The 26,233-nt window shown below is 47.4% G+C and overlaps 1 protein-coding gene across 4 annotated transcripts in view; it reads left to right on the top strand.

The window, feature by feature from the left end:
* Nucleotides 1-26,233, top strand: part of ptpro (protein tyrosine phosphatase receptor type O) — a 70,564-nt gene that overhangs the window by 17,251 nt on the left and 27,080 nt on the right. For all 4 annotated transcript variants that reach the window (XM_047162299.2, XM_017493979.3, XM_017493983.3 and 1 more), the window contains exons 2-9: nucleotides 19,799-20,078; nucleotides 20,177-20,332; nucleotides 20,416-20,568; nucleotides 20,888-21,463; nucleotides 21,555-21,716; nucleotides 21,825-22,021; nucleotides 24,602-24,722; nucleotides 24,939-25,132. In XM_047162299.2, coding sequence (XP_047018255.1) covers nucleotides 19,799-20,078; nucleotides 20,177-20,332; nucleotides 20,416-20,568; nucleotides 20,888-21,463; nucleotides 21,555-21,716; nucleotides 21,825-22,021; nucleotides 24,602-24,722; nucleotides 24,939-25,132 — 1,839 coding nt within the window. The remainder of the gene's footprint in view (nucleotides 1-19,798; nucleotides 20,079-20,176; nucleotides 20,333-20,415; nucleotides 20,569-20,887; nucleotides 21,464-21,554; nucleotides 21,717-21,824; nucleotides 22,022-24,601; nucleotides 24,723-24,938; nucleotides 25,133-26,233) is intronic.

The following is a 26,233-nucleotide window of genomic DNA, read 5'->3' as shown; positions in this document are numbered from 1 at the left end:
AGCAGGCTAGCCGGTCACTTTTCCAGCTGCGTAGCTGGTCAGTAACAGGACCGTCCCTCCAGACGAGCTTCCATTTTGTCGCTATTTTCACCGCCCTCTGAGCAGGGCTTCACCAAAATACAGACGTATTTGGTTCCTGTTGTTATCCAGGTACCACGCGAACCAAGCTGGGACTAAAAATAGTGCAGACTACACAGATTGATCAAACACCGGCCTCCCGGGATCGGCTTGATTAATGTTTCTGGCTGGAGCTGCCTCTGTACTGGCACGGAAACCTCCGCCAGTAGACTGGTGTAGACTCTGCCAAGGTTTCTGACTCGTTTCAGAAGTTCTTTTTCTGGAGGATTTAAGAGGCAGCAGTACAGCTTTATCACACGTCTGGGTGGAAGGTACGTGATGAAGCTGACACACGCACAGCTTATGAAAGAAAGCGCATCGATGTCTGAAAACGGTAGAGATGGCAGTTATATATATATATATATACACACGTATATACGTATATACACACACACAGATGTTTTTGTTGCGTCTGACGCTTTCTCTTCCTAAGCCGTTGCGTGAGATTCTTTGCACACCGAGCTTAGTCATTGCTGTTTCTTTTGCCGGCGCTGTTGTCATTTCCACTTCTGCTTTACAAAGCAGAAATCAATGGATGCCGTCCCTCAACGCTCTGACTCATATAAAGGAAACGGAACCGATGGGATCCATTAGGTCTGAGCCACAGTCATCTCGGCAGAAACACAGTCACCGTATGAGTCAGAGTTCAGTACTGACGTGACCTGGGGGTTGTTGTTGTTGTTGTTGTTGTTGTTGTTTTTAAATCAGCATTAATCAGCATTCAGCTCTGCGGTGTAGAGTTCCTGAGCTGTCGGTCTCTTTGCGTTTTTTCATAATCCATACGAATCGGTCCAGGATCGGACGCCGTCCTGAATGTTCGGTAGTGTTTTCTTTTTCGGGTCAGGGGCGTGTTAGAATTGGTAAACGGTCTGCACTTATAACCTCGGCGGTTCGACAAAGTGCTTTGCACTGGTTATGATTCACCCATTCACACACACACACACACCAATGGTAGCAGAGCCGTCACGCAAAGCGCTAGCTTGCTATCGGGAGCAACTCAGTGCAGTATCTTGCCCAAGGACACTTCGGCGTGTGGAGTCACATGGGCCGGGAATCGAACCGCCGACCCTACGACGACTGCGGTGGTTCTAACTTTTACGTGAGCGATCCGCGAGCTCTGGACCCCTAGCATATTTCGATGGATCCACAAGGACGCCCTCACTCCACAGTCATTTCTATATATGTCCCTTTATTTTATTAATGTTTAACATTAATATTAAAGTCAAAACATTACAAGATTTTATTTATTTTCACATTTTATCGTTGGTGTGACATTTCATTTGACTCTCTGAACGATCCGTTGTTTATTTTATCCGTCAGTGCGACTTGTCTCCCACTCGTAGGGTTTTGCAAATGATCATTTCATTTGTAACGACCAAATCGGTTCGTTTTAAAACATATCTTCAATTGTTCTTACATTTGCTGGGCGTATGATATTATTTGAATATACGTTTAACGAAAAAAATAAAAATAAATAATATTATTTAAACATTTTAAAAACTTTCCCACGGACAGTTTCCCCTGCAATTACACCACTGACCACTAAGGGTCCTCGGAACCCCCGGTCGAGAAACACTAGATCAGTGGACGACCGTTAATCCACTTAATGCAAGGTTCTGTCAAAAACGCATCCGCATACTTAATGTCGGATTTCACCTGGGCGTCTTAAACCGAGACCGCTGCAATAAACGGCATCAAGCGTGACATTTCTTCAAGCGTGTTTGTTTAAAGCTGCCATATTAGCATTAGAGAACGCTTCCGCTTATGTCGCCTAAAGACAGGCGTAGGGTCTACGATTCTAGACGGTCGTTGAGTCCAGGTTTCCTGTTACAGTTAGTATTAGTGTTAATTATATGAAACCTCTCACGCAGGCTTTAAACCTACCTTGAGTACCAGGATTCCGGATTTCCTAGATCAGCAAACACTCTCGAACGTGAGGTCAGAGTTTTCGAATCGGAACGCAGCCCACGAGAGCGATCACGGCGACGGCGGGACGTTTTTAACGAGAGACGTGCGTTTGACGTCGCCGTGCATGAACTCCTTAGACGTTTGTACCAGTTCGACTTGGAAACGGGAAGGACGGGGAGGGTTTCGGCTTCCGGACGTCATGGTTAAATCGCAAGCGTGTGAACATCACGGCTGCCACCGCTTCCGCACACACCGAGTATAAAGGCTTGCTCGCTTGGTGTTATGTCGTATCACACCGTCCAGGCTTGGATCATTTGCCTATAACAGCACAACACTTTCCACTCGCCTGGGAAGTCAGCGCAAAGGAATATTCCTTCGCTTTTCAGTCACTCGTGTTACATATACCTACGTTACTAACGTAATCAAACGTTTCAAAAGTTACAGTGGTGTTATCTTACGAATCTGAAATTTGAAAGGAAAAAAAAAAAAAAGAACGTTTCAAGGCTCGAGGTTGCAAAACATTCATAATGTCCACTACCCAAAAGGTTTGGGAACCCCCGGACTAGGGCGTTATGCTGATTATAAGGCCGTAAATGGCTTTCTACCATCAGGATGGTTAAAAGCGGTGGGGGGGGGGGGGGGGGGGGGGATGTAGCCTATAAGATGTAAACGTACAATCCAGTTCATTTAGATGTGCGTTGTCCCCGAAGTCCTGGAATCTTTCTCACCACAGTGCTGAAGTTCTTGGTGTGTCGACTTCTGTTTAAAAATAAAACTCATGTATGAAATTCCAGAAGTAGAAACGTTATATAGGGCTTTTTTCTTTGACTTGTAATGAGATATTAAATATTTTTTTTCATATATATATATATATATATATATATAAGATCTCCACATTCGTAATATGAGCTATTGGTAGGTTAATATAGTAAGAATTCGAAACCAGTCATTTAGCCACAGCAGTCAGTGTACGAAATAATCACTGACTGCGTTTACACGGACAGCAGTGATGTAATTATCGACCTTACTCTGAGTAAGAGAATAACGTGATTAAGGTGTTTACATTGGTTGCTTTTAGAGTACTCCATGTTCCCGTTTTACATGTTCTAGAACATAATTAGATTAACGGCACACGTCATTACGTCACCGCGCTGCACCACGCCGTCCGACGTCCCTCCAGAATTTCACGTATCGACGTACAGTCGGTCTTCGTTATGGTTCCGTATACAGTTTCGGGTGGTTTTATTAAATTTTTTTACGAACGCTTCAAGTGCGGTTAATTATCTGTCGCGCTGTACGTGCTAATAGACGACTGCTTGAAGCGGTGGGTGTGTCCCAAACCGCGTACTTACCGTCTATATAGTAGCCGAGATACATGTGTTTTTCCCCACTACAGGCCTATAGTAGGCAAGTACGCGGTTTGGGACGCAGCCGAACTCTCTTGTTCGCCGTAAAACGTAAAACTGCCGTGTGTGATCGTGTCCTGTCGCACAATGCTGTAGAAACTCTCACACGACGCTCATAATGTGATTAAGGTGTTTACACGTCTGTAATACACGTCCATAATGCGACTAAAACAGGAGTACTCCACACGTCTTAATTAGATTAGAGCTTACTTCGATTTTGACCTTAATTAGATGAAGGTCAGTAAAAATCGCTGTTTACATGCTAGTTTCTTAATCAGAGTACGGTCTTAATCGGATTAAGAGTGGATTATTGTTGTCCATGTAAACGCAGCTAATGATGTCGGTTGTGAAAGATGACAGACATGGAGTTTGATATATTAGTATGATGTGGGTGCTCCGGGTGCACCCCACAGTGCTGCGCGCCAAGCTGTTTCCAACACCGTTGAGGCAGTCTTTAAGAACCCGAAACGGCTCTCACTCGCGACTGTCTTAAACGTGTGCGATTAAACACGAGTTTAATCCCGAGGGAATCAAGAGGAGTAAAATCTAAAGCGCTGATAGTTCCAGTGAAAAAAAGGGTCAAAAGGTACAGTGTGAGCGAAACATACCATACGGACGATGCCGTCGCCTCGTATTCCGGTTATATAACAGTCTCATAGTGTAACGACGCTGGTTACGTTTGGATCCAGAGATCCATTTGATCCACAACAAGCGCTTTCAGTTCAAACGAATCCCTTTTCAAACCCCTTGTCTGGGAATGAACTGGCCGTCCGTGATTGTAACGGGGAACAATCGTCCGATCAGCTCTGGAGGAGAAAGTCAGTAGAGTAACAAGATGTTCAGTCGTCCCTAAGGGTTAAATGATAAAAACATGAATAGATCATTCCACATGGATAATCAGCCGTTTATTTATTTATCTTTGTAGCAATAGGCGGTGTACATGTGTAGGTGGGCGTGTTTTTTTTTGTTGTTGTTGTTGTTGTTTTTTTTTTACGACAGCCCACACACACGTGAGGTTTTCACGGCGGTGATAATACTCTTAGGAATTCTGTGATGACAAGCGTCCACCCACGCTGTGGATCAGGATCGCACTTGTAAATAAACACCGATGCTCTGGCAGCTCGATACAGTCATTTATTCACTCGCTGCCTCACTGACGATTACACAAAGCCGCGTCTGTTGTTCGGAAAGCACCTAAAGCGGACGGTTTAGTTTTCGCCGCAGGTTGGAGGATTCCTTTTTGCGATCTTCATTTCGATAAAGCGCTCAGGCAGCTGCACGTTTAATGGAGATGAAGACGAAACAAAGATGTGCAGTGGTAAAACGTCAGTACGACGTAGCGCCCCCGGTGTCCAGAAAGAGGGATTCGTAAAAACAGATCCGACCTCCGTCTTGAGTCGTATCAGCCAGATTATATAGCTGCGGCTTAGTCGGTCTAATCTAATTCAGAGCTCTAATGAGAGCGGAATACGTTCGCATACTCCAAAGCCTACGAACGTCTACGGATAAGGAGGCAGGACGCAAGGGTTATGTGTTATTACGGACGGATTCGAATTAGAACGGCATCCTTTGGAGCGTAAGAGAACAAAGCAAAAAACGGGCCATATCGGCGTTCTGTTAATTACACGTCTAATACCGGCGCACGGTCTGAACAGCGAAGGTCCCAGAGAGAGATCACGTAGAGAAAGCGTGCTGGTCACGTGATCACGCTCTTTCCCAGAGAGCCTACTCCGTTACCGAGGCAGGGATCATTCGCACTCGCGAAGTGAACGATCGCTCGACCGACACAGGACATGTTTTAAAAGGAGCTCTTCGGTGGCTTTCAAAAGGACTGTGGGAGGCGGCCATTTTAGCCGAGTTTGGAGCTCTGTTACATTTACAGTTTTAGGCAGACACCCTTACATTTATCTCATTCAAACAGCTGAGCAAGTGAGGGTTAAGGGTCTTGCTCAAGGACCCAACCATGGCAGCTTGGTGGTGCTGGGGTTTGAACTTACAACCTTCCGAGCAGCAGACCAACACCTTACCCACTGACCTATTACTAACGCCTCAAGCGCTGCTCGTGAGCTCGTCCTGTTGCAGTGGATCATTTTGGTATGAAAGTAGGGACTAGGAACTGGAGTGCGCACTGACTGAGGGACTCGGTGACTAGACGAGGTCACGTCATCTCCGTCACGTCATCTCCGTCACGTCACGAGTTCTTAAGGGTTAACGTGGCAGGTAAAAACGCAACCGAGTTCTGTATAGATTCCTAAACAGATGGCGTCCGTACCTCAGCCTGGAGAACGGAGCACGCCGTTTCTTAGGTCTGGAGAGTCTTTCGTTACCGATCCGACCTCGTGTGTTCTGTCTGACTTAAGCACTTTATCAGGAACCAGCCACATCGATTGACTTCTGAAATCCATCACCCTGAGAGCTGGCGGATAACCTGGTGTTCCCAGAGCAGCTCTTCAATCATGCTCCTTTTTTTTCCTACCAGGAGAACCCCGTCGAGCCGCACGCCATTCTCATCCGTTACTCTTCAGGCTTAATTTGACGAGCGCCGTCTCGAGATATTTAGCGGATCCTTTTATAGATACAGATCGAGGGTGTTTTCACACCCAGTTCGTTTCAGCCCTCCAGACGCTCTCGGAGCGGTTCAGCATGTTACTGTGAACAAAACAAGTGATCTCAGACCGCCCCGCCCCCGCCCCTCCTAAAAGGACCCAAAAGCGAACCGTACTCGGACCGTCTCCGGAGGTGCCGAGGTACGGCTCATTTGCAGTTCGATTTCCTCGTGACATGTGAAAGCGACGAGGTCCCGGTCCGCTTTGCGTTTCGGGCTCGACACGTGCACCTGGAGGCTTGCCACGTCAGCAAGTCGGGTCACGGGGGTCATGTGGCCTCCGGAGGAGAGCTGTGCGCTTCTTGAAATCTGGAAAGAGGATTGCATTAATCGCCAACCCTCCTCGACACATAAGGACATAAAAGTGTTTCTCAAAAAACGAAGGAACCGGGCCATAACAGAACGGTGCTACAGTGCCGGGTACAAGTAAACAACACCACCACACGAGCAGCCGTGATAAGAGGCGTCGAAGTGGAGAGTTTTCTGAAAGGAAGGATTCCTGCCCCTTCCGTGACGACTTGGGTGAGATTTCGGGTGCGAGCTCGGGTCTGAGCTCTTATGAAGTTGTGGCGTGAACAAGAACGGGTTTGAGATCACTTCACTGCTGAAGAGGAACAAAAACAGACCCGGGTTCTCTACCGAGTCCACTATATCGTAGACCTCGGTCCCTTTCGGTCGGTTCCCTTTCCGGTCCACTTTCGGTCGACCGGGTTCGGTTCTTTTAAAACGAACTGTATGTGAAAACACCCTGAATTTGTTCACCGTGAAACAACGTTGATGATCTGCTCATAGTGTTCTTACGCTCAGAAGCTGGGACGTCATGAGCATGCGTTTCCTGGCAACGCTCAGGCTTGGTGTGATATGTACGTCTTCACACTGGCTGAGGATGACTAATGCTAGGAATGACTCTACTCAATCTGCTGGTGATTCATTCATAAAACCCCTAGGCAAGGCGTTATCGCTGCTGTTTCTGCATCAGGTGCTGATGTGATAAATCTCCCACCTCGAACAGTAATCACTGACTGCGTTTACACGGACAGCAGTAATGTAATTATCGACCTTACTCTGAGTAAGATAATAACGTGATTAAGGTGTTTACATTGGTTGCTTTTAGAATACTCCATGTTCCCGTTTTACATGTTCTAGAACATAATTAGATTAACGGCACACGTCATTACGTCACCGCGCTGCACCACGCCGTCCGACGTCCCTCCAGAATTTCACGTATCGACGTACAGTTCGTCTTCGTTATGGTACCGAATACAGTTCTGGGTGTTTTTATTTATTTTTTTTACGAACGCTTCAAGTGCGGTTAATTATCTGTCGCGCTGTACGTGCTAATAGACGACTGCTTGAAGCCGTGGGCTGCGTCCCAAATCGCGTACTTACCGTCTATATAGCAGCCGAGATGCATGTATTTTTCCCCACTACAGGCCTGTAGTAGGCAAGTATGCGATTTGGGACGCAGCCGAACTCTCTTGTTCGCCGTAAAACGTAAAACTGCCGTGTGTGATCGTGTCCTGTCGCACAATGCTGTAGAAACTCTCACACGACGCTCATAATGTGATTAAGCTGTGTACACGTCTGTAATACACGTCCATAATGCGACTAAAACAGGAGTACTCCACACGTCTTAATTAGATTAGAGCTTTCTTCGAGTTTGACCTTAATTAGATTAAGGTCAGTAAAAATCGCTGTTTACATGCTAGTTTCTTAATCAGAGTACGGTCTTAATCGGATTAAGAGTGGATTATTATCCGAATCCGCGTGCGGTTGTGCGGTCTGGTTTCAGACTCCCTTGATTCTATCGAACCCCCGACCTCTTCTGTGTTCCACGACGTTCCCCCGCCAGTCGCGGTACACGCGTGTTGTGGAAGCTACCGATGTCGTCATCGGCTAAAACACCTGCGCAGGTTACTTTACTCCCTGAGCAGGTGCGGACCCGAGTACGACTTGCGTTCACATCGACTGGCACAGTTCCAGCGCAACCGAACTCAGAACACCTAATACAGGCAGTCTCGGATCCGGTACCGGGTTGCGCGTCCCGGTCCGGTCTGGAATGACAACCGGAATATCTCTCTCTCTCTCTCTCTCTCTCTGTCTCTCTCTGTGTGTCTAGTTCCAGCTGTCCCTTACGTTATAGCCATGATAAACACGTTCCCTCATCTCACTCTGTCTCTCTGTCTGTCTCTCTCTGTCTCTGTCTCTCTCTCTCTCCCTCTCTCTGTCTCTCTGTCTCTCTCTCTCTCTCTCTGTCTCTCTCTCTCTCTGTGTCTAGTTCCTGTTCTCCCTTACGTTATAGCCGTGATAAACACATTCCCTCATCTCTCTCTGTCTCTCTCTCTGTCTCTCTCTCTGTCTCTCTCTCTGTCTCTCTCTCTCTGTCTCTCTCTCTCTGTCTCTCTCTCTCTGTCTCTCTCTCTGTCTCTCTCTCTCTCTCTCTCTCTCTCTCTCTCTCTCTCTCTGTCTCTCTCTCTCTCTGTCTCTCTCTCTGTCTCTCTCTCTCTCTGTCTCTCTCTCTCTCTGTCTCTCTCTCTCTCTCTCTGTCTCTCTCTCTCTGTGTCAAGTTCCTGTTCTCCCTTACGTTATAGCCATGATAAACACGTTCCCTCATCTCTCTCTCTGTCTCTCTCTCTCTCTCTCTCTCTCTGTCTCTCTCTCTCTCTGTCTGTCTCTCTCTCTCTGTCTCTCTCTCTCTCTCTCTCTCTCTCTCTCGCTGTGTCTAGTTCCAGTTCTCCCTTACGTTATAGCTGTGATAAACAGTCATTCCCTCATCTGTCTCTCTCTCTGTCTCTGTCTGTCTGTCTCTGTCTCTCTCTCTCTCTTTCTCTCTCTGTTTGTCTGTCTCTCTCTCTGTCTCTCTCTCTCTCTCGCTCTGTGTCTAGTTCCTGTTCTCCCTTATGATATAGCTGTGATAAACAGTCGTTCCCTCATCTGTCTCTCTCTCTGTCTCTCTCTGTCTGTCTCTCTGGCTCTGTGTCTCTCTCTCTCTGTGTCTATCTCTCTCTCTCTGTCTGTCTCTCTCTCTCTGTGTCTATCTCTCTCTCTCTGTCTGTCTCTCTCTCTCTGTCTGTCTCTCTCTCTCTGTCTATCTCACTCTCTCTCTCTGAGTGTCTAGTTCCTGTTCTCCCTTATGATATAGCCATGATAAACAGTTGTGCCCCCCCCCCCCCCCCCCGTGTCTCTCTTTCCTAAATAAATAAATAATGCAACCTGTTATTTTATAGGGAAACTGGGAAACATAAACTTTTGTCTTGAAGACTTTTTCGTGCTTGGAAACGTTGCAAAATCCCGTGACTGTTACACAGCATTTTCACCCAAGACTCCTTCTGTTAATGTTAAACAAATGTTTCCTAGCACAAAAAACTTCACCACATCTACGCTTACACGTTTTAATTTGTTAAACAACGCCACGTTTTTAACATATTTCATCACGTGCAAGTCCCCGTGTACGAGCTGTTACTATAGAAACAATAACGTGTTCAAACGAGGGCATTAATATCAACCCGTCGTTCGCCTCACAGCCGGAACTACTGTCCGAACTGCGCTGTTATAAATTTATAATCCCAACATCTTCTGACCAATCAGAATCGATTACTAAACAACTCTCTGGACTTAAAGTGCTCCTATTATGGTTTTGAAAAGTGCCTGATTTTGTTTTAGCGGTCTCATACAATAGATTGACACGCATCCGAGGTCAAAAACACTTTAACGTGCTCACAATTTAAACTGCAGCATTACCTTTTTTTCCTAAGTGTCACAAACGACTCGTTAAATGATTCGTTCTAAAGGATTCGTTCTAAACTCCTCCTTTCAGAGAGCATACTCTACTCTGATTGGTCAGATGTCCCAGTCTGTTGCGATTGGTCAGCGAGCAGCCGATGAAGACCAGACGCGGGGCTCTTTTTATTACAAACCTACGTAGGTCAGTACGGGAAGTAAAGTCTGGAATCACTAACGACTCATTTCAGCTGTTCAGAATCGGTTCCTTCTTTTGGGAGTCGATAAGTCGGTTTGTCGTACGCTTTGATTTTTGAAACTTTGCAGACGCTTTTACATTCACAGACGGCTACGTGTATAACACACTACATGAAAGGTCATATTTGAAAAACCATAATCGATGCACTTTAATAGTCATTAAGTCATTCGACTCTTTGGTTCATTTGTACTCATGCCTCGTTCGGCTTGATTTTACCTGTCAGGCATTCAGGGATTTTATCTGACCTGCATTTACACATATATATAGTTATACTCTGCTGCTGAATTTCTGTGTGAAAGTTTGTGTCTTTGACACAAAAAGAGCCTTCACTCCCAGTGTCTGTCTGTCTGTCTGTCTGTCCGCGTTTTAAAACGGATCGACGAATCTAAACTGTTTCCACATGGTGTCTTTTTCTCACCTTTCCGTGTTTTCTCACACAGAGGGGACACGCTGTCCTTTTAAACGGAGCTCTCGCGCGGACGCTGCACCGTGACACGGTTTTTTTTGTTTTTTTTTCCCGCACGGCCTGCCAGGAGCTGTGAGCTGGAAACATCCCCACTGTTTGAGTTAATGAAAGAGCAGCTTATCTCTGTGTGCTTCTGGCAGAACAGGCTGTCCTGAAGAAATCTTGTCTTATTGGAGGAAGAATGAGGAAGGAGCGTCATCAGAGTCGGACCGAGCACGGGAGACTTGGAAAGATCAAGACGATCACCGACGGCCGTCAAACAGGCGTGGGTGTGCTCTTACGGCTGACCGTGGTAACCCTGGCATACAGAGTTTGGGTTTTATAAGGCCAGAGATGAGGTGACGTGAGGAGGACGTGACCAGCCTTCACATCTGTGGTATTTCGGTGGAGGGCTAACCGAAAGGGCAGGAGACTGACCTTTGCTTTTCAGGATGCTGGGTCGTGTCGTTTCAGGTGGTTTCTTAAACACAAGCTCAAAAAAAAAGCCAAAAAACCTAGTTGGCATTTCGTCTGAGCTGGAAGGTGACTGCAAGAACATAAATGCGATTCACAGCACACTAGACGTGCATGGCAACATATCGAGCGTTCTCCCGGATGCTCCGCCCAATCGAACCTCAACCACCACGCTACCCGAATAAGATCGACACGTACCGACGTACGACGTGTACTGACTTCTCTTCCTCGCGCACGCAGACAGGCTTTCAAGTCACGTGGTAAGACGGCACCGCGGTGCAGGCGTTCTCAATTTTTCGAAAAGACCCCACACGAGAAGAGGAAACGTTAGACTTAAATCATGTCTGATCGTACCACAGGGGGGAAATTCTTCATCACGTATCGATCGTATCCAAATAGCGTCGCGCCAGAGCTTCGCTTGGTTAAAACACGCCGGAGCACAAACTAATGAGTCGCGTACCAACTGAGACTGGTTGGCACGTCGCGATACGTTGCTATTATCGTACGTGCACAATATTAAAGTGCCAGAGAGATCCGGAGATGTTTCGGCGCTCACCAGCCCTGTTCCTGAAGCCTTTTTAGCCCCGACCATGACGGTACCCACCTGACCATCTAATCATGGCCTTAAGAAGTTCCTGATCGATTAAGACAGGTGGGTTCGATTTTGGCTGGAGATGAAACCCGCAGGGAAGGTACGTCTCCAGGAAGACGGTTGGTGACCGCTGTATTATATTTATACGATCAGACTTGCTATGTGTCACGCGTCACGCGTAGGAGCTCCGTGAAAACCATCAGCGCACGCTCCTCGTATCAGAGTACCGCAGTTATCACTTTCAAATACGCTAAAAGCAGACTCTCGAATAAAGCAGGAGATGAGCCGATCAGTACGCGATTGATCTACGCAGGCGTTTTGAACACTCCGCCGTTAACAGACACTTCCGGGAAGTCCCGCCCCCCCGACCCCATCCTCACGCCGCTTTCGACCGACAGGGGGCGATCTCGCTTCCACGGTACACGGAGAACGTTTATAAAATCTATCCGCGTACGTTAGACGGGTGTATATTTAACATACGCTTACTATATTTATTAGGAACGTTTCGGCGCCGGAACGGTCGAAACGACATCTGCGTGTTACCGCAGAATCACTTAAAAACCCATAATCCAGCTGAGGTTTCGCCATCGCCAGAGTCGTTTCCCAGAATGCACAGCTGGTAATGATATTAAACCCTCCTCTACTCTCCTTAAACCTGAAAAGATGAACAGAAATGCTCAGAGGAACAGTCCACTTTAATGTTTCTATAAGGCAGAGTGGGACTGATGGATAAAATCCATTCCAATTAGCCTCAAAGTCTTGTCGCCAAGGATACGACCGTTTCAGTGCTCAGATGCCTCAGACTGTTTATTTATGTTTCCCTGCGACTCAGCTCATCACTCTGTGTGTGGAAGTCTTACTTCAAACGGTGTGAATGTTCCTCCTCTACCAAAAAAAAAAAAAATAGGTGGGACATCTACGGATCAGACATGTTTGTCCGGCGCATCCCAAAGACGCTCGATCGGATTGCGATCGGGGGGGTTTGGAGGCCGAGTCAACACCATGAACTCTCCGTCGTGTTCCTCAAACGGTTTTTGCAGTGTGGCCCGGCAGATCATCCTGCTGAAAGAGGCCGCTGACGTTAGGGAATACCGTTGCCGTGAAGGGGTGTACCTGGTCTGCGACAGTGTTTAGGTAGGTGGTACGGAGCCCAAGGTTTCCCAGCAGAGCATCGCACTTCCTCCGCCAGCTCGCCTTCTTCCCATAGTGCATCCTGGTGCCATCTCTTCCCCAGGTAAGCCACGCACGCTCACGCACCCGGCCGTCCACACGATGTAAAAGAAAACGTGATTCGTCAGACCAGGCCGCCTTCTTCCATTGCTCCACGGTCCAGCTCTGATGCCCATTGTAGGTGTTTTCGGTGGTGGACAAGGGGTAAGCATGGGCATTCTGCGGCTACGTAGCCCCCGTCCGTGATGCACTGTGTGTTCTGACAGCTTTCTATCAGAGCCAGCGTTAACGTTTTCGCCAGCTTGTGCTACAGTAGCTCTTCTGTGAGATCGGACCTTTCGCTCCCCGCGCGCATCGTCGAGCCTCGTCAAAGCCGCTCAGATCCTTACGCTTGTCCAGATTTCCTGCTTCCTACATATCAACTTCGAGATTGTTCACGTGCTGCTTACTACGTCCCAGCCCGTGACAGGTGCCACTGTAACGAGATAATCAGTGGTATTCACTAGTCGGTGGTTTTAATGTTATGGCAGATCGCTGTGTGTTTGTTCTCGGTTCCTCTCGCCCTTGTCGATTTTTTTTTTATCGCTTCCCCGTTTCAGATCCGCCGAGAGAGGACCCGAGAAGTGATTTACATCACGTTCGGGTGATGTGTATGACTTCGGCTTGCACCTGTAGTCCGGACGGTGCAGCTCCAGCGCTCCGCCTGGGTCGGTGTGCGAGATTAGCCTTACTAAATGGAAGAAAACATTGAGTCGGAATACGACTGCAGCCGACTGCAGGGAATCTGATGAGTCATTCGCCGTCACCTCGATTATTCACGTCAAGCGGATCAGATGAGATGGAAATAACGGTGTCTGCTTGTGAACGTTTGCTAGAAATCCCTCTTTCCGACAGGATTAAATGTACGCCATGTCCCGGGGTCCTGTTTTACAGCTGCTTCACATCATTTGATCATGTTAGTCTGGATACACATGTACACGATTTTCTATGCAGATGCCACCTCGTGTAGAGGAGGAAAAAAAAAGACGTTTGACTGCTCCGTCGTCTGCGTATCGGTGACCCCGCCCCAAAAAATATTAAACCCTTCCCAAATCATGAAACCAAAAAATGGATGCTTTAGAAGACGCACTCAACCATATATTTTTTTTCTGGGCAGTAAAACATCAGTCTCCTGTGGATCGACAGCTCCCTGACCAGGAAGTAGAGACTCCGGTGTGGGGAACTTCGGAGAGCGTTCTGGATGCGGTTCTCTGTGTAGTCATGGTGTTTGTACCGTGTAGCGGAAATGACGTCCTTCTTCAGTCGGTATGTTCGTTCGTAATTAATATTTGAGGTCTGGGTACGACTGTTTTTTTCCAGATGAGCTCTCAGGAGCGGCACGGAGCGTCGTCGTCGTCCTCCTCAGCCGGACACTCGAGCTGTCAATCCGAATCTCGCTAGCCGATGAGAGTAAATCGACGTTAAGCCCCGCCCACACGACAGGATTGCGCACAGAACGGCGAACGAAAACTGCGCACAAAGAACGCCGTTGCATTTTCGCCTCCGACTTCACCGTTTGCAAGTTTCAGGGCGTTTTTCCTTCTCGCTCGCGTTGTGTATTTTTGGCGCAAATCGAAAACACAGATATGAAACGCAACACCCGCGAGCCGAACGCAGCCTGCCGCCTCTTTTTAATCCGGCACACGCACACTCGTGGAAAGAAATTATCCGGTGCAACAACGAGCTTCGATTTTTTCTCACAATGGGCCAGCTGTATTTACAACACAGTCCGGTGCAAGACCGTGGGACAGTCAGTAACCATTCGTGTCTAATCTGATGCATAAGCAAACATTCCTCACAACCCCGTTCTAGAAATAAAATTCACAGCATATACGGTCGAAAGTGGAAGTTTGGGATTGTGGTGTGTATTTGCAGAGAACCTAGAACTGCACGTTTAAAAAAAAAAAAAAACAGGAAGTGGGACAGACGGCTCACTCTCTCACGCGCTGGTTAAAACGCACGTGTTTCTGCTACCGTGTGTCTAGAAGGGATTCCAGAAATGCATTTGGTGATCGTTGGGTTTTGATTTCAAAGCGCGTCATCCAGTGTAGCGACCCCTGCGACGTTCCAAACCATTCGTACGCCACAGAATACGTCACTGTACCCATACACACCACAATCCCCGTACTGTGAGAGTCGCCTTGCTCTTCACGTTGAACCCCGGGACTCTGCCAGGCTGAATGAAAATAGTATTTGAACTGCAAGATAGGGTCGTGGCCCTGAGCTGAAAAAAGCCTCTGGCGGAGATCAGACGATGCTCAGGAGGCGTGTGTTTGACTTTTTGAGAGCCCTCCATTCCCTCTTATTACTCCCAGGCCTGAGCGCATGTGATGCAGCTCTCTCTGTGATGCGAGTTATCTGGCAACCTGTAGTGGAAGTGACTCGGGGGGTGGTTTATACAGTGGATATAAACGTCTAGGGGAACAAAAAGAAAAAGAAAACACATACAGTGATCCAGTTGCGTAAGTGTGCACAGCCCTAAACTAATACGTTTAACTGAAGCAGCTTTTGATGTTATTACACCACTCTCTTGAGTCTATCAGCGTGGTATATCTTGACTTGGCGATATTTCCCCAGTCTTTCTAGCGAAAACATTCTGGATCCATCAAACGGTAAGGGCATCTCCTGTGCACAGGCCGCTTCAGGTCACCCATCAGATTTTTAGATGGATTCAGGTCTGGACTCCGTGTAGGTCGTTCACAAACGTTGACCGTCTCTTGGTTAAGCCGTTCCTTTGTTGGTTTGGACGCATGCTCCGGGTCATTGTTGTGCTGGCAGGTGAAATCCCTCTTCATCTTCAGCGTACTAGCAGACACCTGAGGGTTTTCCACTAACATCGACCGGTATTCATGATTCCCTCCACCTTGATAAAAGCCCCAGTTGAAGAAAAGCCGCCCTAAAGCACGATGCCGCCACCACCATGCTTCAACATGGGGTCAAGGGGTTCCTTTAGTGATGAGCAATTTTTGAGAATTGTGGAATCATTATACATTTTGGACTTGGTCCCATCAGACCATAACACACTTTGCCACACGGTTTGTCGTTTAGATGTTTTTTTGTGAGAAATGGCTTCCGTCTTGCCACCCTACCCCACATCCCAGACATGTGAAGAATATGAGATTGTTGTCACATGCACAGAGTAAGCAGTCTCTTGTCCTACAGCTCCTTTAAAGGGATAGTGCACCAAAAAATGGGAATCCTGTCATCATTTACTCACCCTCATGTCGTTCCAAAACTATATGGCTTTCTTTCTTGTGTGGAATATAAAAAAAGGTATTTTGAGAAATGTCTCCGTTTTTTTGGTTCATACAATGGAAGTCAATGGGCACCAAAACTGTTTGGTTATCAACATACTTCAAAATATCTTCCTTTGTGTTCCGCACGAGAAAGAAAGTCATATAGTTTTGGAACGACATGGGGGTGAGTAAATGATGACAGGATTTTCATTTTTGCGTGAACTATCTCTTTAATGTTTCTGTCGGTCTCTCGGCAGCCTCCCTGGTAGGATTTTGTCTTGTCCTTTTACGCATTTTGGCGTGACGTCCTGTTCTTGGTGAAGTCACTGCGACGCTCCATTTTCTCGACTTGTCGATGATGACCTTCACGGTGTTCCGTGGTAGACCTGATGTTCAGGAAATTCTTTTATACCCTTCTCCTGATTGATATCTTTCGACAAGCGAGATAACCGAGCTCTCTGTGGACCATGGCTTCAGCAGTCAGATGAAACCCACAGAAACGGCTGATCTTTGTTTTGGGGTTAATCCGAATCACCGCGTTGATGACAGCTCTTACGTTTTAACCGGGATGTGCGGACTTTTTTATATCCACCGTAGAAGACCATACGGCTTTGTTTCGGACCCTGTACAGAGACGATTCGTTCCTGAGTGCTCAGAGGAACATTGGTTTGTTTCGCAAAAGTTGTTGTCGCTCTAGTTGTACATATTAACAACTTGAAAACCTAGCTACACTAGAAAACCTCATTACAATAACAGATCAGGATGGGTATCGGATCAGAAATATAATAATGCACTTTTTCAACAGAACCGAAGAGCTTTATATATATATATATATATATATAGCAGGTGACAACTTTTATGTTTTGTATGGTTTAAATATGTGACTATAGTTTAAAACAACAACAACAACAAAAACAACAACAACAGGATACACTGCACTAAAATGGCATCTTGGCCAGTTAAAATCTATTAAATATAGTCAGATTTATCTAGTGCTTCCTATTATAATATTAACATAATATCATAAAAAAATTTATAACCCATTTTATAGACTTAGAAGAAAAAAAAAACATTATAATTTTACTTCTTTCTAGAAATAAAAGCTTAAAAATGAGCAAAAATATCTGGCGGATTACTTCAGTCTAGAAGTAGGCTTAATCTTATATTCGGTTTGTTGAAATACAAGATACATTTGACTGGAAATTGTATTTTAAACTCGCTAAGGTTTCTACATTTGTTTGCAGTGTAGGCGTCACATGAGGTTTTTTCTTATTGGCTACTTTTAAACTGCGACTTTTACTTTTTAATGAACCTGAAGGCATTTTTTTCAAGAAAGAATACTTCCCTATTGATAAATACGCCCTAATACTACTTACTCCCTTTGACATAGGACACTCTACAGTAGTGGTTAATGACTCATATGAAAATAGACTCTCAGGCCTTTAAGAATTTGCAGTTTGTCCTAAGTATTTCTTTTCTTTTCTTTTCTTTTTTTACCTAGCCTACTAGACAAACACTGTATACAATAGCCACAACAAAATGATGGCATTTAAACTATCAGAAAAAGCTTTAGTTTTATCTCTGTACCAGTGTTTTTGTGGGGAGGTGTGACTGGTTTTCCCAGCAGGGGGCTCACACCCCTCCGCTTTCACATCGCCCTGCTCGCCAGCAGCTGAACACAGAGGCCCCGACGATCCTCGTCCACACTGGCCTTTCCGCTGTGTTTCAGAGACGATCTCCGTCCACGCGACATGACCGAAAACGCATGTCACGTGACTAGAGCTGCAACAACTAATTGTTAAATAATCGATTCCTGTTCCAAAAACACGCTTCGGAGAGTAAATACCGAAATTGTGTCCTAAATGACGTACTGTACACTTACACTATGCACTGTGTACTCTACCGTCTAGTGCGTGGAATTTAGAAAGGTAATATCATCTCAAATATAACACTAGCGGGTTTTTTTTTTACTAACCGGAAGTATAAGCCGCTTCTCGGTCGACGGCGCATGACGTCATACACACGTAACGTAACGCTGCTAGCTTTAGCAGATACCCAGAGTCACCGACACTGACTTTCTTCAGTTTACTGTTTACATACTTGGTTATATACTTAGTTTCTTTTATATATAAGTATTTATGTATTATTTTTATGGATGCACAAAAAGCACGGAATTAAACCACAGTCCTAAATGAATAATATATATTCCAGTGTGTGTGTGTGTGTGTGTGTGTGTGTGTGTGTGTGTATTGGGTTCTTTTCAGTCTTATATAACTGGACAAACAGTTGTGTAAAGTTTTAGTCTGAAGTTTATATTTGTAACACTCAGTTTGTGGATTTTACAAAATAAAATAAACGAAAAAATGGTACTGAAAGTTTGACACACCCCCCCCCCCCCCCCCCCCCCCCCATCTGATTAATCGAAAAAATAATCGGCCAACCAATCGCCTATGAAAATAATCGTCAGTCGCAACCCTACACATGACCGTTCATGCACACTGGGCATGCGCATACGAGTGTAAACAGGAAGATGGTTGCGATTTCTCTAATCGTAGCTCGCCTCTTGCGCATGTACGCAGCTCCAGTGTTATAAAATACAGAGTTTAACTGCACAAGAGCTGCTAAGAATGACGACAAGCCAGCGAAGCTTGCGGTTCGGTCCCCGTGTTGTTGCGTGACGGTCATATGGTAGGGGCTTGACGAATCAGGGAAGGATACGCGACGATCCAGAAGAACCAATCGGGGGGCGAATGTAGGCGAAGCCACGCCTCCGTTTTGCTCTGTTTACACTGAAACGCGAGCCCGGAGCTTTCAAGCTAAAACCGGGTCTTCGGCGTTTCTAAAAGTCTACCGGAGGAGTGTAGACGACAGGCGTAACCGTAGCAACAGTTATGCGTTTTAAAATGAAAACGTACTAGAGTAAACGGGGCCACAGAGTCACGATACTCTACACACAGAAACCCAACAGTGTCCTGACTCATCTTCTAACAGACCTGCGGCGATTCTCTTGTTTATCCTGATTGGAAATGTCACTGAGAGAAGGGGTTCCGTTATCATCGTGGAAGCATTAACATCCCATTAAAAGATGATCCAAATGAAGCATTGATGCAGTAGCATCATTCGTGAGCGTGCTTTATTTAAAGATGCCGTGTACTGTATAGCAGATGTAGCTTCTTCCGTTTTGTCTCTTTAGTCGACGAAATGATGACAATTTTTAATCCAAGGTTTCGGGAATTTTTTCCCCCGCTTGCGATGATCGTCATATTCTCACCGGGTCTACTGTGAGATCAAAAAAAAAAAGTTTCCATTTTCAAATCGTTATATCCAAAAGAACCCTTTAGAAGAAGGGAGAAAAAAAAGAGTGTAGCGTGTGTCGCCATGGAAACCGGAGCTCATTTTCTCCTGCTGGAGAAGCTGCTTCAGTCTGAGTGTGCAGTTGGATTTCCTGAATCATTGCTTACAATGGGGGGGGGTGGGTGCATGGGTGGGAAATGTGTGTGTGTGTGTGTGTGTGCGTCATAAAACTTTTCACTACTGTTGATTCACAACAGTCTCTACGTTCCAAGCCGAACCTTAACTACTCTCCGAGCCCAATGTTTAGTGCATCGTTTTTGTTTCTTGGACTGATGTCAGGCTTTTCATCGCGGTTTTGATCGGCTTCACGTGCGTCTAATCGACTAACTCTTCTTCGAGAAAGTGCTAGCTCAGTGATTAAGGCTTTGAGCTAAGATTACATCCCCATCTCAAGAATAAGTTTGGATAAGACGCATCAGGGAGCTGTAAATGTAACTGATTTGTGTGTGTGTGTGTGTGTCTCATCTTTTCAGACCGCCGTTTCATTCGAGGTGACGATACAGGATGACGACTGCATCGCGATGACTCTCGAGCCTTCAGATCTGAGGGATAACATCACTGCGTATGCTGCCAGGATATCTGGAGAGCCTCGCACCCACATCCTGCCCTTCCAGAGGACCAGCGATGGCCAACCGGCTCCTGCTGTCCTTCTTTATAACACCACGTACCATGGGCTCTGTTACACCGTCGGCCTTGTACTCGCCAACGGCTCCACGTGGACCAAGCCGGTCAAGACTGTGACCCTGCTCACGAGTGAGACAGCTCCCTGGATCCGTGTTACGAATCTCTATCCACTGTTTCTTGTTTTTTTTCATTCAGCCACTAAAACACTGCCTCCTTGTTCTCGTCAGAGCCTCTTCCATTGGAGAGCGTGCAGATCTCAGACTACCAGCCGGCTCCGGAGACCGGCGTGGTGTTCGAGCTGCGCTCGCCGGAGAGAAACAGCTTCAGCCGGGTGAACATCAGCTACTCCGAGGGCAGAGACCAGCGCTTCATGCTCTACAAAGGTCAGAACCTCTCTAAAACAGACGATTCAAATGTATCTTTAGTGGTGTTTCCCCGAAACAACCGGTCGAACCGTTTTATCCAGATTTTCAGAAAGGCAAAACGGTTTTTAAGCACTGGTTGCCTGGGACCTGCTACAGCAACATCACCTTCCGGCTCATCTCCGAAGCCACGGTCAACAAAAGCACCCTGGTGAAAAAGAGCGACGTGATCCACGAGCCACATCGTCACAGGACAGGTATACCTCACTCACTAGCTTCTAGAAGCTTTTCCTGGCTGCGCGTGTACTGAAATGTCCGTGCAGGTCGAGTGTTAATAGAATGATGAGAAGTCAGGAATCTTAAGTTTGCACGTGGGTGAGTGAACGGGATATACAGGGCATGAAGAGAGCAGGACAACGAGACGCTTCGTAGACGTCCATTTTAGGTCATACTACCCCAGAGATCATTCCGAACTATATCGGGTTCGTTGTTTTAATACCGGCGTCCAGAGGAGGGCGGGAGGGGGTTCGTGGCTTATTAAAGATACTAATCCTTGCTTTATTTGTTGTCCGCTAGTACCCAACCCGCCTCTCAACGTGTCCCTGAAGATCGTCCACCTCAATGAAGGAGGCTTGCCTGTGACTAACTGGCGCGATAAGGCGTCCCCTGACGCCCGTCTGCCACGAAAGGCTCGTGAAGTCCCCCTAATGGAGGAACAGCTAGAAACAGAGGCGCGAGACAAACCGGAAGACCGCAGACCCGACGAGGAGTTGCAGTCGGTCACCCAGGGACCTCTTGCTACCGCTGAGAGCCTAAACAGCAGCACAGAAGCGCCATTTGTTAACGCCGTAAACGCATACACACCTACAGAGAGTGTCCCCGCTAACACCAGCGACGTGTCCGAGAGCAGGAATTCCACTGCCTCGTATTGGCCGACGGGAGGTCCCTCCCCCGCCGAAGGGGAGTATGAGTTTGTGAATGGAGTGGCTCCGGAGTACGAAGACTCGAAGGAGTTGGGCTCAGCCATGGATCTCAGCCCAGAGCCCACTGACGGGTCCAACAGACCGCCTTCGATTCGGCTGGAGCTTCGCTGGCTGCCTCCTCCGCCGCCCGCCACGACCGACGGCTTTAACGTCTACGTCTCTCGAGACGGTAAGTCAGCTCGGCCGGCCGTGCTCCGGTAAAGAACTCGCATCAGCTCCGCCGAGTCACTGAGGCTTTCGTATTTTCACCCGTTTTCTAGGCGACCCGACCGAAACGGCGGTAGTGGACGAGAACACGCACGAGTTCTTTACCGAGCTGTCGGAGGCCGGGACGTACCGTGTTCTAGTCACCTCCGTCAGCTCCTCGGGAGAGTGTGAGCCCCGAGAGAGCGCACCACATCGAGGATTCACCTTCTACCTCAGTGCGTGTTCTCCACTCTCACTTACCTTAACGCGCACTATAACGTATATTATTTCATCATTGTGCACGTGTGTGTGTGTGTGTGTGTGTGTGTGTGTGTGTGCTCCAGGTCCTACCGGCGAGTGGCTGGAGCAGCCCAAGGAGCGTCCGCAGGCGGTGAGTGTGAAAATGCTGGGGAAGAGCACGGCCTCCGTATCCTGGGCTCCGTCCACGCAGGGCCACAACGGCAGCCTCGTCTCAGTGGTATCTCTGACGTGCCTCAAGCCCAGCCTCAGCCAGCGCATGGAGACCACCTACTGCTCTGAGGTAGCACACTCGCACGTCATGGTGAACTGCTTTCACATTATAATAGCAACAATGACACGGATGGAAACTTTCTCATAATGCAAGTCACATGCAAACTACGAGGCTTGCAAAGCTCTAAGCATGAACGGAGAATATCCATGTACCTGTCTGATATCTCTCGCTGTCTCTCGCTCTCTCTCCCTCGCTCTCTCTCTTCATGCTCGCTCTCTCTCTCACTCTCCCTCGCTCTCTCTCACTCTCCCTCGCGCTCTCTCTTCATTGCTCGCTCTCTCTCTCTCTCTCCCTCGCTCTCTCTCTTCATGCTCGCTCTCTCTCTCACTCTCCCTCGCTCACTCTCTTCATGCTCGCTCTCTCTCACTCTCCCTCGCTCACTCTCTTGCACTTTCTGTCTCTCACTCTCCCTCGCTCTCTCTCACTCTCCCTCGCTCTCTCTCTTCATGCTCGCTCTCTCTCTCACTCTCCCTCGCTCTCTCTCTCTTGCACTTTCTCTCTCTCACTCTCCCTCGCTCTCTCTCTTGCACTTTCTCTCTCTCAATCTCCCTCGCTCTCTCTCTTCATTGCTCGCTCTCTCTCTCACTCTCCCTCGCTCTCTCTCTTCATTGCTCGCGCTCTCTCTCACTCTCCCTCGCTCTCTCTCTTGCACTTTCTCTCTCTCTCACTCTCCCTCGCTCTCTCTCTTCATTGCTCGCTCTCTCTCTCACTCTCCCTCCCTCGCTCTCTCTCTTGCACTCTCTCTCTCACTCTCCCTCTCTCACTCTCTCTCCCTCGCTCTCTCTCTCTCTCTCTCTCCCTCTCTCGCTCTCTCTCACTCTCTCTCCCTCTCTCTCTCTCTCCCTCCCTCGCTCTCTCTCTCTCCCTCCCTCGCTCTCTCTCTCTCTCTCTCCCTCCCTCGCTCTCTCTCTCTCCCTCCCTCGCTCTCTCTCTCTCTCTCTCCCTCCCTCGCTCTCTCTCTCTCCCTCCCTCGCTCTCTCTCTCTCTCTCTCTCCCTCCCTCGCTCTCTCTCTCTCTCTCCCTCGCTCTCTCTCTCTCTCCCTCCCTCGCTCTCTCTCTCTCTCTCCCTCGCTCTCTCTCTCCCTCCCTCGCTCGCTCTCTCTCACTCTCCCTCGCTCTCTCTTGCACTTTCTCTCTCTCTCTCTCTCACTCTCTCTCCCTCGCTCGCTCTCTCTCACTCTCCCTTGCTCTCTCTCTTGCACTTTCTCTCTCTATCTCACTCCCTCTCTCGCTCTCTCTCACTCTCCCTCACGCACTTTCTCTCTCTATCTCTCTCTCGCTCGCTCTTTCTCACTCTCCCTCGCTCTCTCTCTTGCACTTTCTCTCTCTCTCTCTCTCACTCTCTCCCTCACTCTCTCTCTTGCACTTTCTCCGTCTATCTCTCTCTCTCACTCTCTCCCTCGCTCTCTCACTCTCTCTGTCTCCCTCGCTCTCTCTCTCGCTCTCTCTCTCGCACTCTCTCTCTTTCTCTCTCTCTCTCTCTCTCTCTCTCACGCTCTCTCTCTCCCTCTCTCTCCCTCTCTCTCTCTCTGTGTGCACAGGCAAATGTAACTGTCCAATACATAAAACATAAAGCACTTTAATCCCTTTTTTAAAATATCATAGCGCTAGTTTTGTGGCCATAAGTGCAGGCTGTAACCTGACAAAGGGCTGTTAATTGTTTAACAATAAGTTACGTTTAGAGCAGACCCATAATTAGGAGGTTTAAATCATCGCCATCGTTCCTTCTCAGCCCCCTTAAAACTGTTAAGCTATTCCTTCCCAAAACGAAGGGTGCGTCTCGATCAGATCACCGGTTCAGTAGTCAAGGCACCGATCGGGGAGTCCTTACCCATCCTTACCAGTGCCCCACCTCGTGTACACCACATGCACGTCATACTCACCACCTCGAGAGCTAGGGAGCTGATCGAGACGCACCAAACCACCATTTTTTTGTTCAGATTTAAGCCCACATGAGCCGCAGCACAGCGATCTGCACAACCGTTCCCCAGACTCCTCCATTTTGTTTTGCGATTTCTTGATCAGAATTATTATTATTTTTTAAAGTTGCCAGGTTTGAGGCTTTTCCCACCCTGCGAGCTAGCTTAATAACAGAGGCTCGGGTGAAAATGACAGAGGCACACGGTGCGCGCTACTTTCCCATAGTCACCAGAAACTTTTCATTGCAGACTGATGAAAGCGAAAACAGTAAAACAATTACACCGGGATCATATATTTTCTACACCCCTAGCATTCATTTTCCAAAGACTTTTCGGTTGAAATGAATGAAATGAAAACCCCTCCTTCACTAGACTCCTCTTTTACCGCATCTGGAGCGTCGGTGTTCGTCAGTGTAAGGGCAGCGACCCTGTAGGGAGGAGTGTTTATGGACACGTACATGTGTACAGTTTCAAAGCGACAGCGTCTGGTGAATCAGATTTACATTCTCACTGCACTCCGAGAGGGGGTTAGACCCTAGAATCAAAACCCTCGTCCAATCAAATCGTTCCCCTTTTTTTGCCGGCGTGAAAAGAAATCCCTTTAGTGTAGGGTACGTCCACGTTCCTGACGTACCTGAATCCTCACAACAGATTTTGTTATCGATTGCAGGAAAACACCACCAGTGACATCATCGTTAACCTGACTCCTGGTGCTCAGTACAGAGTGGTGGTTTATCACACCAACGGACCCCTGATCAGCCCCCCCTCCGAACCAGTCATTATTGATATCGGTACGCACCAGCTTTTGATGTTTTTATCCAGTTTGTCAGAAGTCTATGAATATGTTTTATCCCTGTGTTTTAAAGCCTGCTATATAAAGAAAAGAAAAAATGTATTAGTCAATTCATTGATGAATTAAAATCAGGCGTAGGAGCTTAAATGCAGTGTCTTGTGATAAAAGCACAAAACGTCCTTTTTTTTTTTATTTTGGGGAAACCTCACGGCAGAGCCAACAGGAGTGCGAGACCTGGTGGTGTACCCCCTGAGTCCCACGGCAGTCATTCTGAGCTGGCAGAGGCCGTACAACGTGGCCTTCCGCAAATACGTGCTGCAGACCTTTTACTTCAACTCGGCCATGCAGACCGCCCAGTGGACCACGTACTACGAGATCGCTGCTACCGCCTCCGTCATCGCCTCTGTGGTAAAGACAATCCGTTCATCCAGTCAGTCTTCGGACCTGTCCTTTCACTTAAGCATTAGTCGGCGTAGGTTTCCAGTTTTTTGTTTTGCCGAGAAAACCAGAATCTAGATCGGGGGTTCCTAAACAAGGGGTCGCGACCCCACACGGGGTCTGTTGATTCACCAGTGGGGTTGCGAGAGAAACTCACAATCTCCTCTTCAGTGTCTCGCCCAAGGACGCTTCGGTATGTGGGCCAGGTTTATGCATGAAATCGCTAAACATTTTTCGGGGTCATTTACACAAAAAAACCGTTTGGGATCCCCTGATCTAGATGAAACGAAAGATCTTAGAGTAGAAACAAAGCACTCGATTCGCTCCGTCGCGGTTCTGTGACGCTTACCGTACGTGACGGACTTCGTGTACGCTCATTGCTAAGATGTACGCCCTCTCTTCTCAAGTCATCTCTCGTGCTAATATGCACGTATCCCAGTGTGCAATTTTCTCTCGATAATTATGATACTCGTGCTTAATTGCCGGCTGCGCGTGCTGAATTGCTCTCTTGCACACTCGGTGTTCGGAGGCGTTTATTGGCCTCAAATGAGAACTAAAGACCGCTGAAGGAGGAACACAGTTCTGCGGTTAAAACAAGGTCAGGTCAGAGGGCAGAACTCACGAGATAATTAAATCAGTTGGCCTAACGCGATACAGATGATGAATGTAAAGGCCAGCTATCGCAGTGGACGGTGGGATAAGATTTCCAAACGTGTGTGTGTTAAGTAGTAGGACGGGGTTGTAGTAATTCTGGATACCGGGTTTCCTCCCCCAGTCCAAACACATGCATTGGTGTGTCCATAGTGTATGTATGGGTGTGTGTATGTGAGTGTGCCCTTCAATGGATTGGAACCCAGTGCCTGATGCGCCCTGGGACAGGCTCCGGGTTCCCTGCGACCCTGTAAGGATAAGCGGTGTAGAAAATGCATAGATAGATCTTTTGTTCAAAAAACTCACAAAAATACTCTGCTCTCATGGATACCAAACAATTCCAAACACAACACAGGTTTATGGGGAAATAAAAATAAATATTTTTTTAGATATAGGTGTGCAGCAATTATTGGCACCCTT

The sequence above is a fragment of the Ictalurus punctatus genome, chromosome 19, assembly GCF_001660625.3.
Source record: "Ictalurus punctatus breed USDA103 chromosome 19, Coco_2.0, whole genome shotgun sequence".
Taxonomy (NCBI): Eukaryota; Metazoa; Chordata; class Actinopteri; order Siluriformes; family Ictaluridae; genus Ictalurus; species Ictalurus punctatus.
Note: the sequence above shows the minus strand (reverse complement) of the source record. Positions and strands in the feature narration are given on the sequence as shown.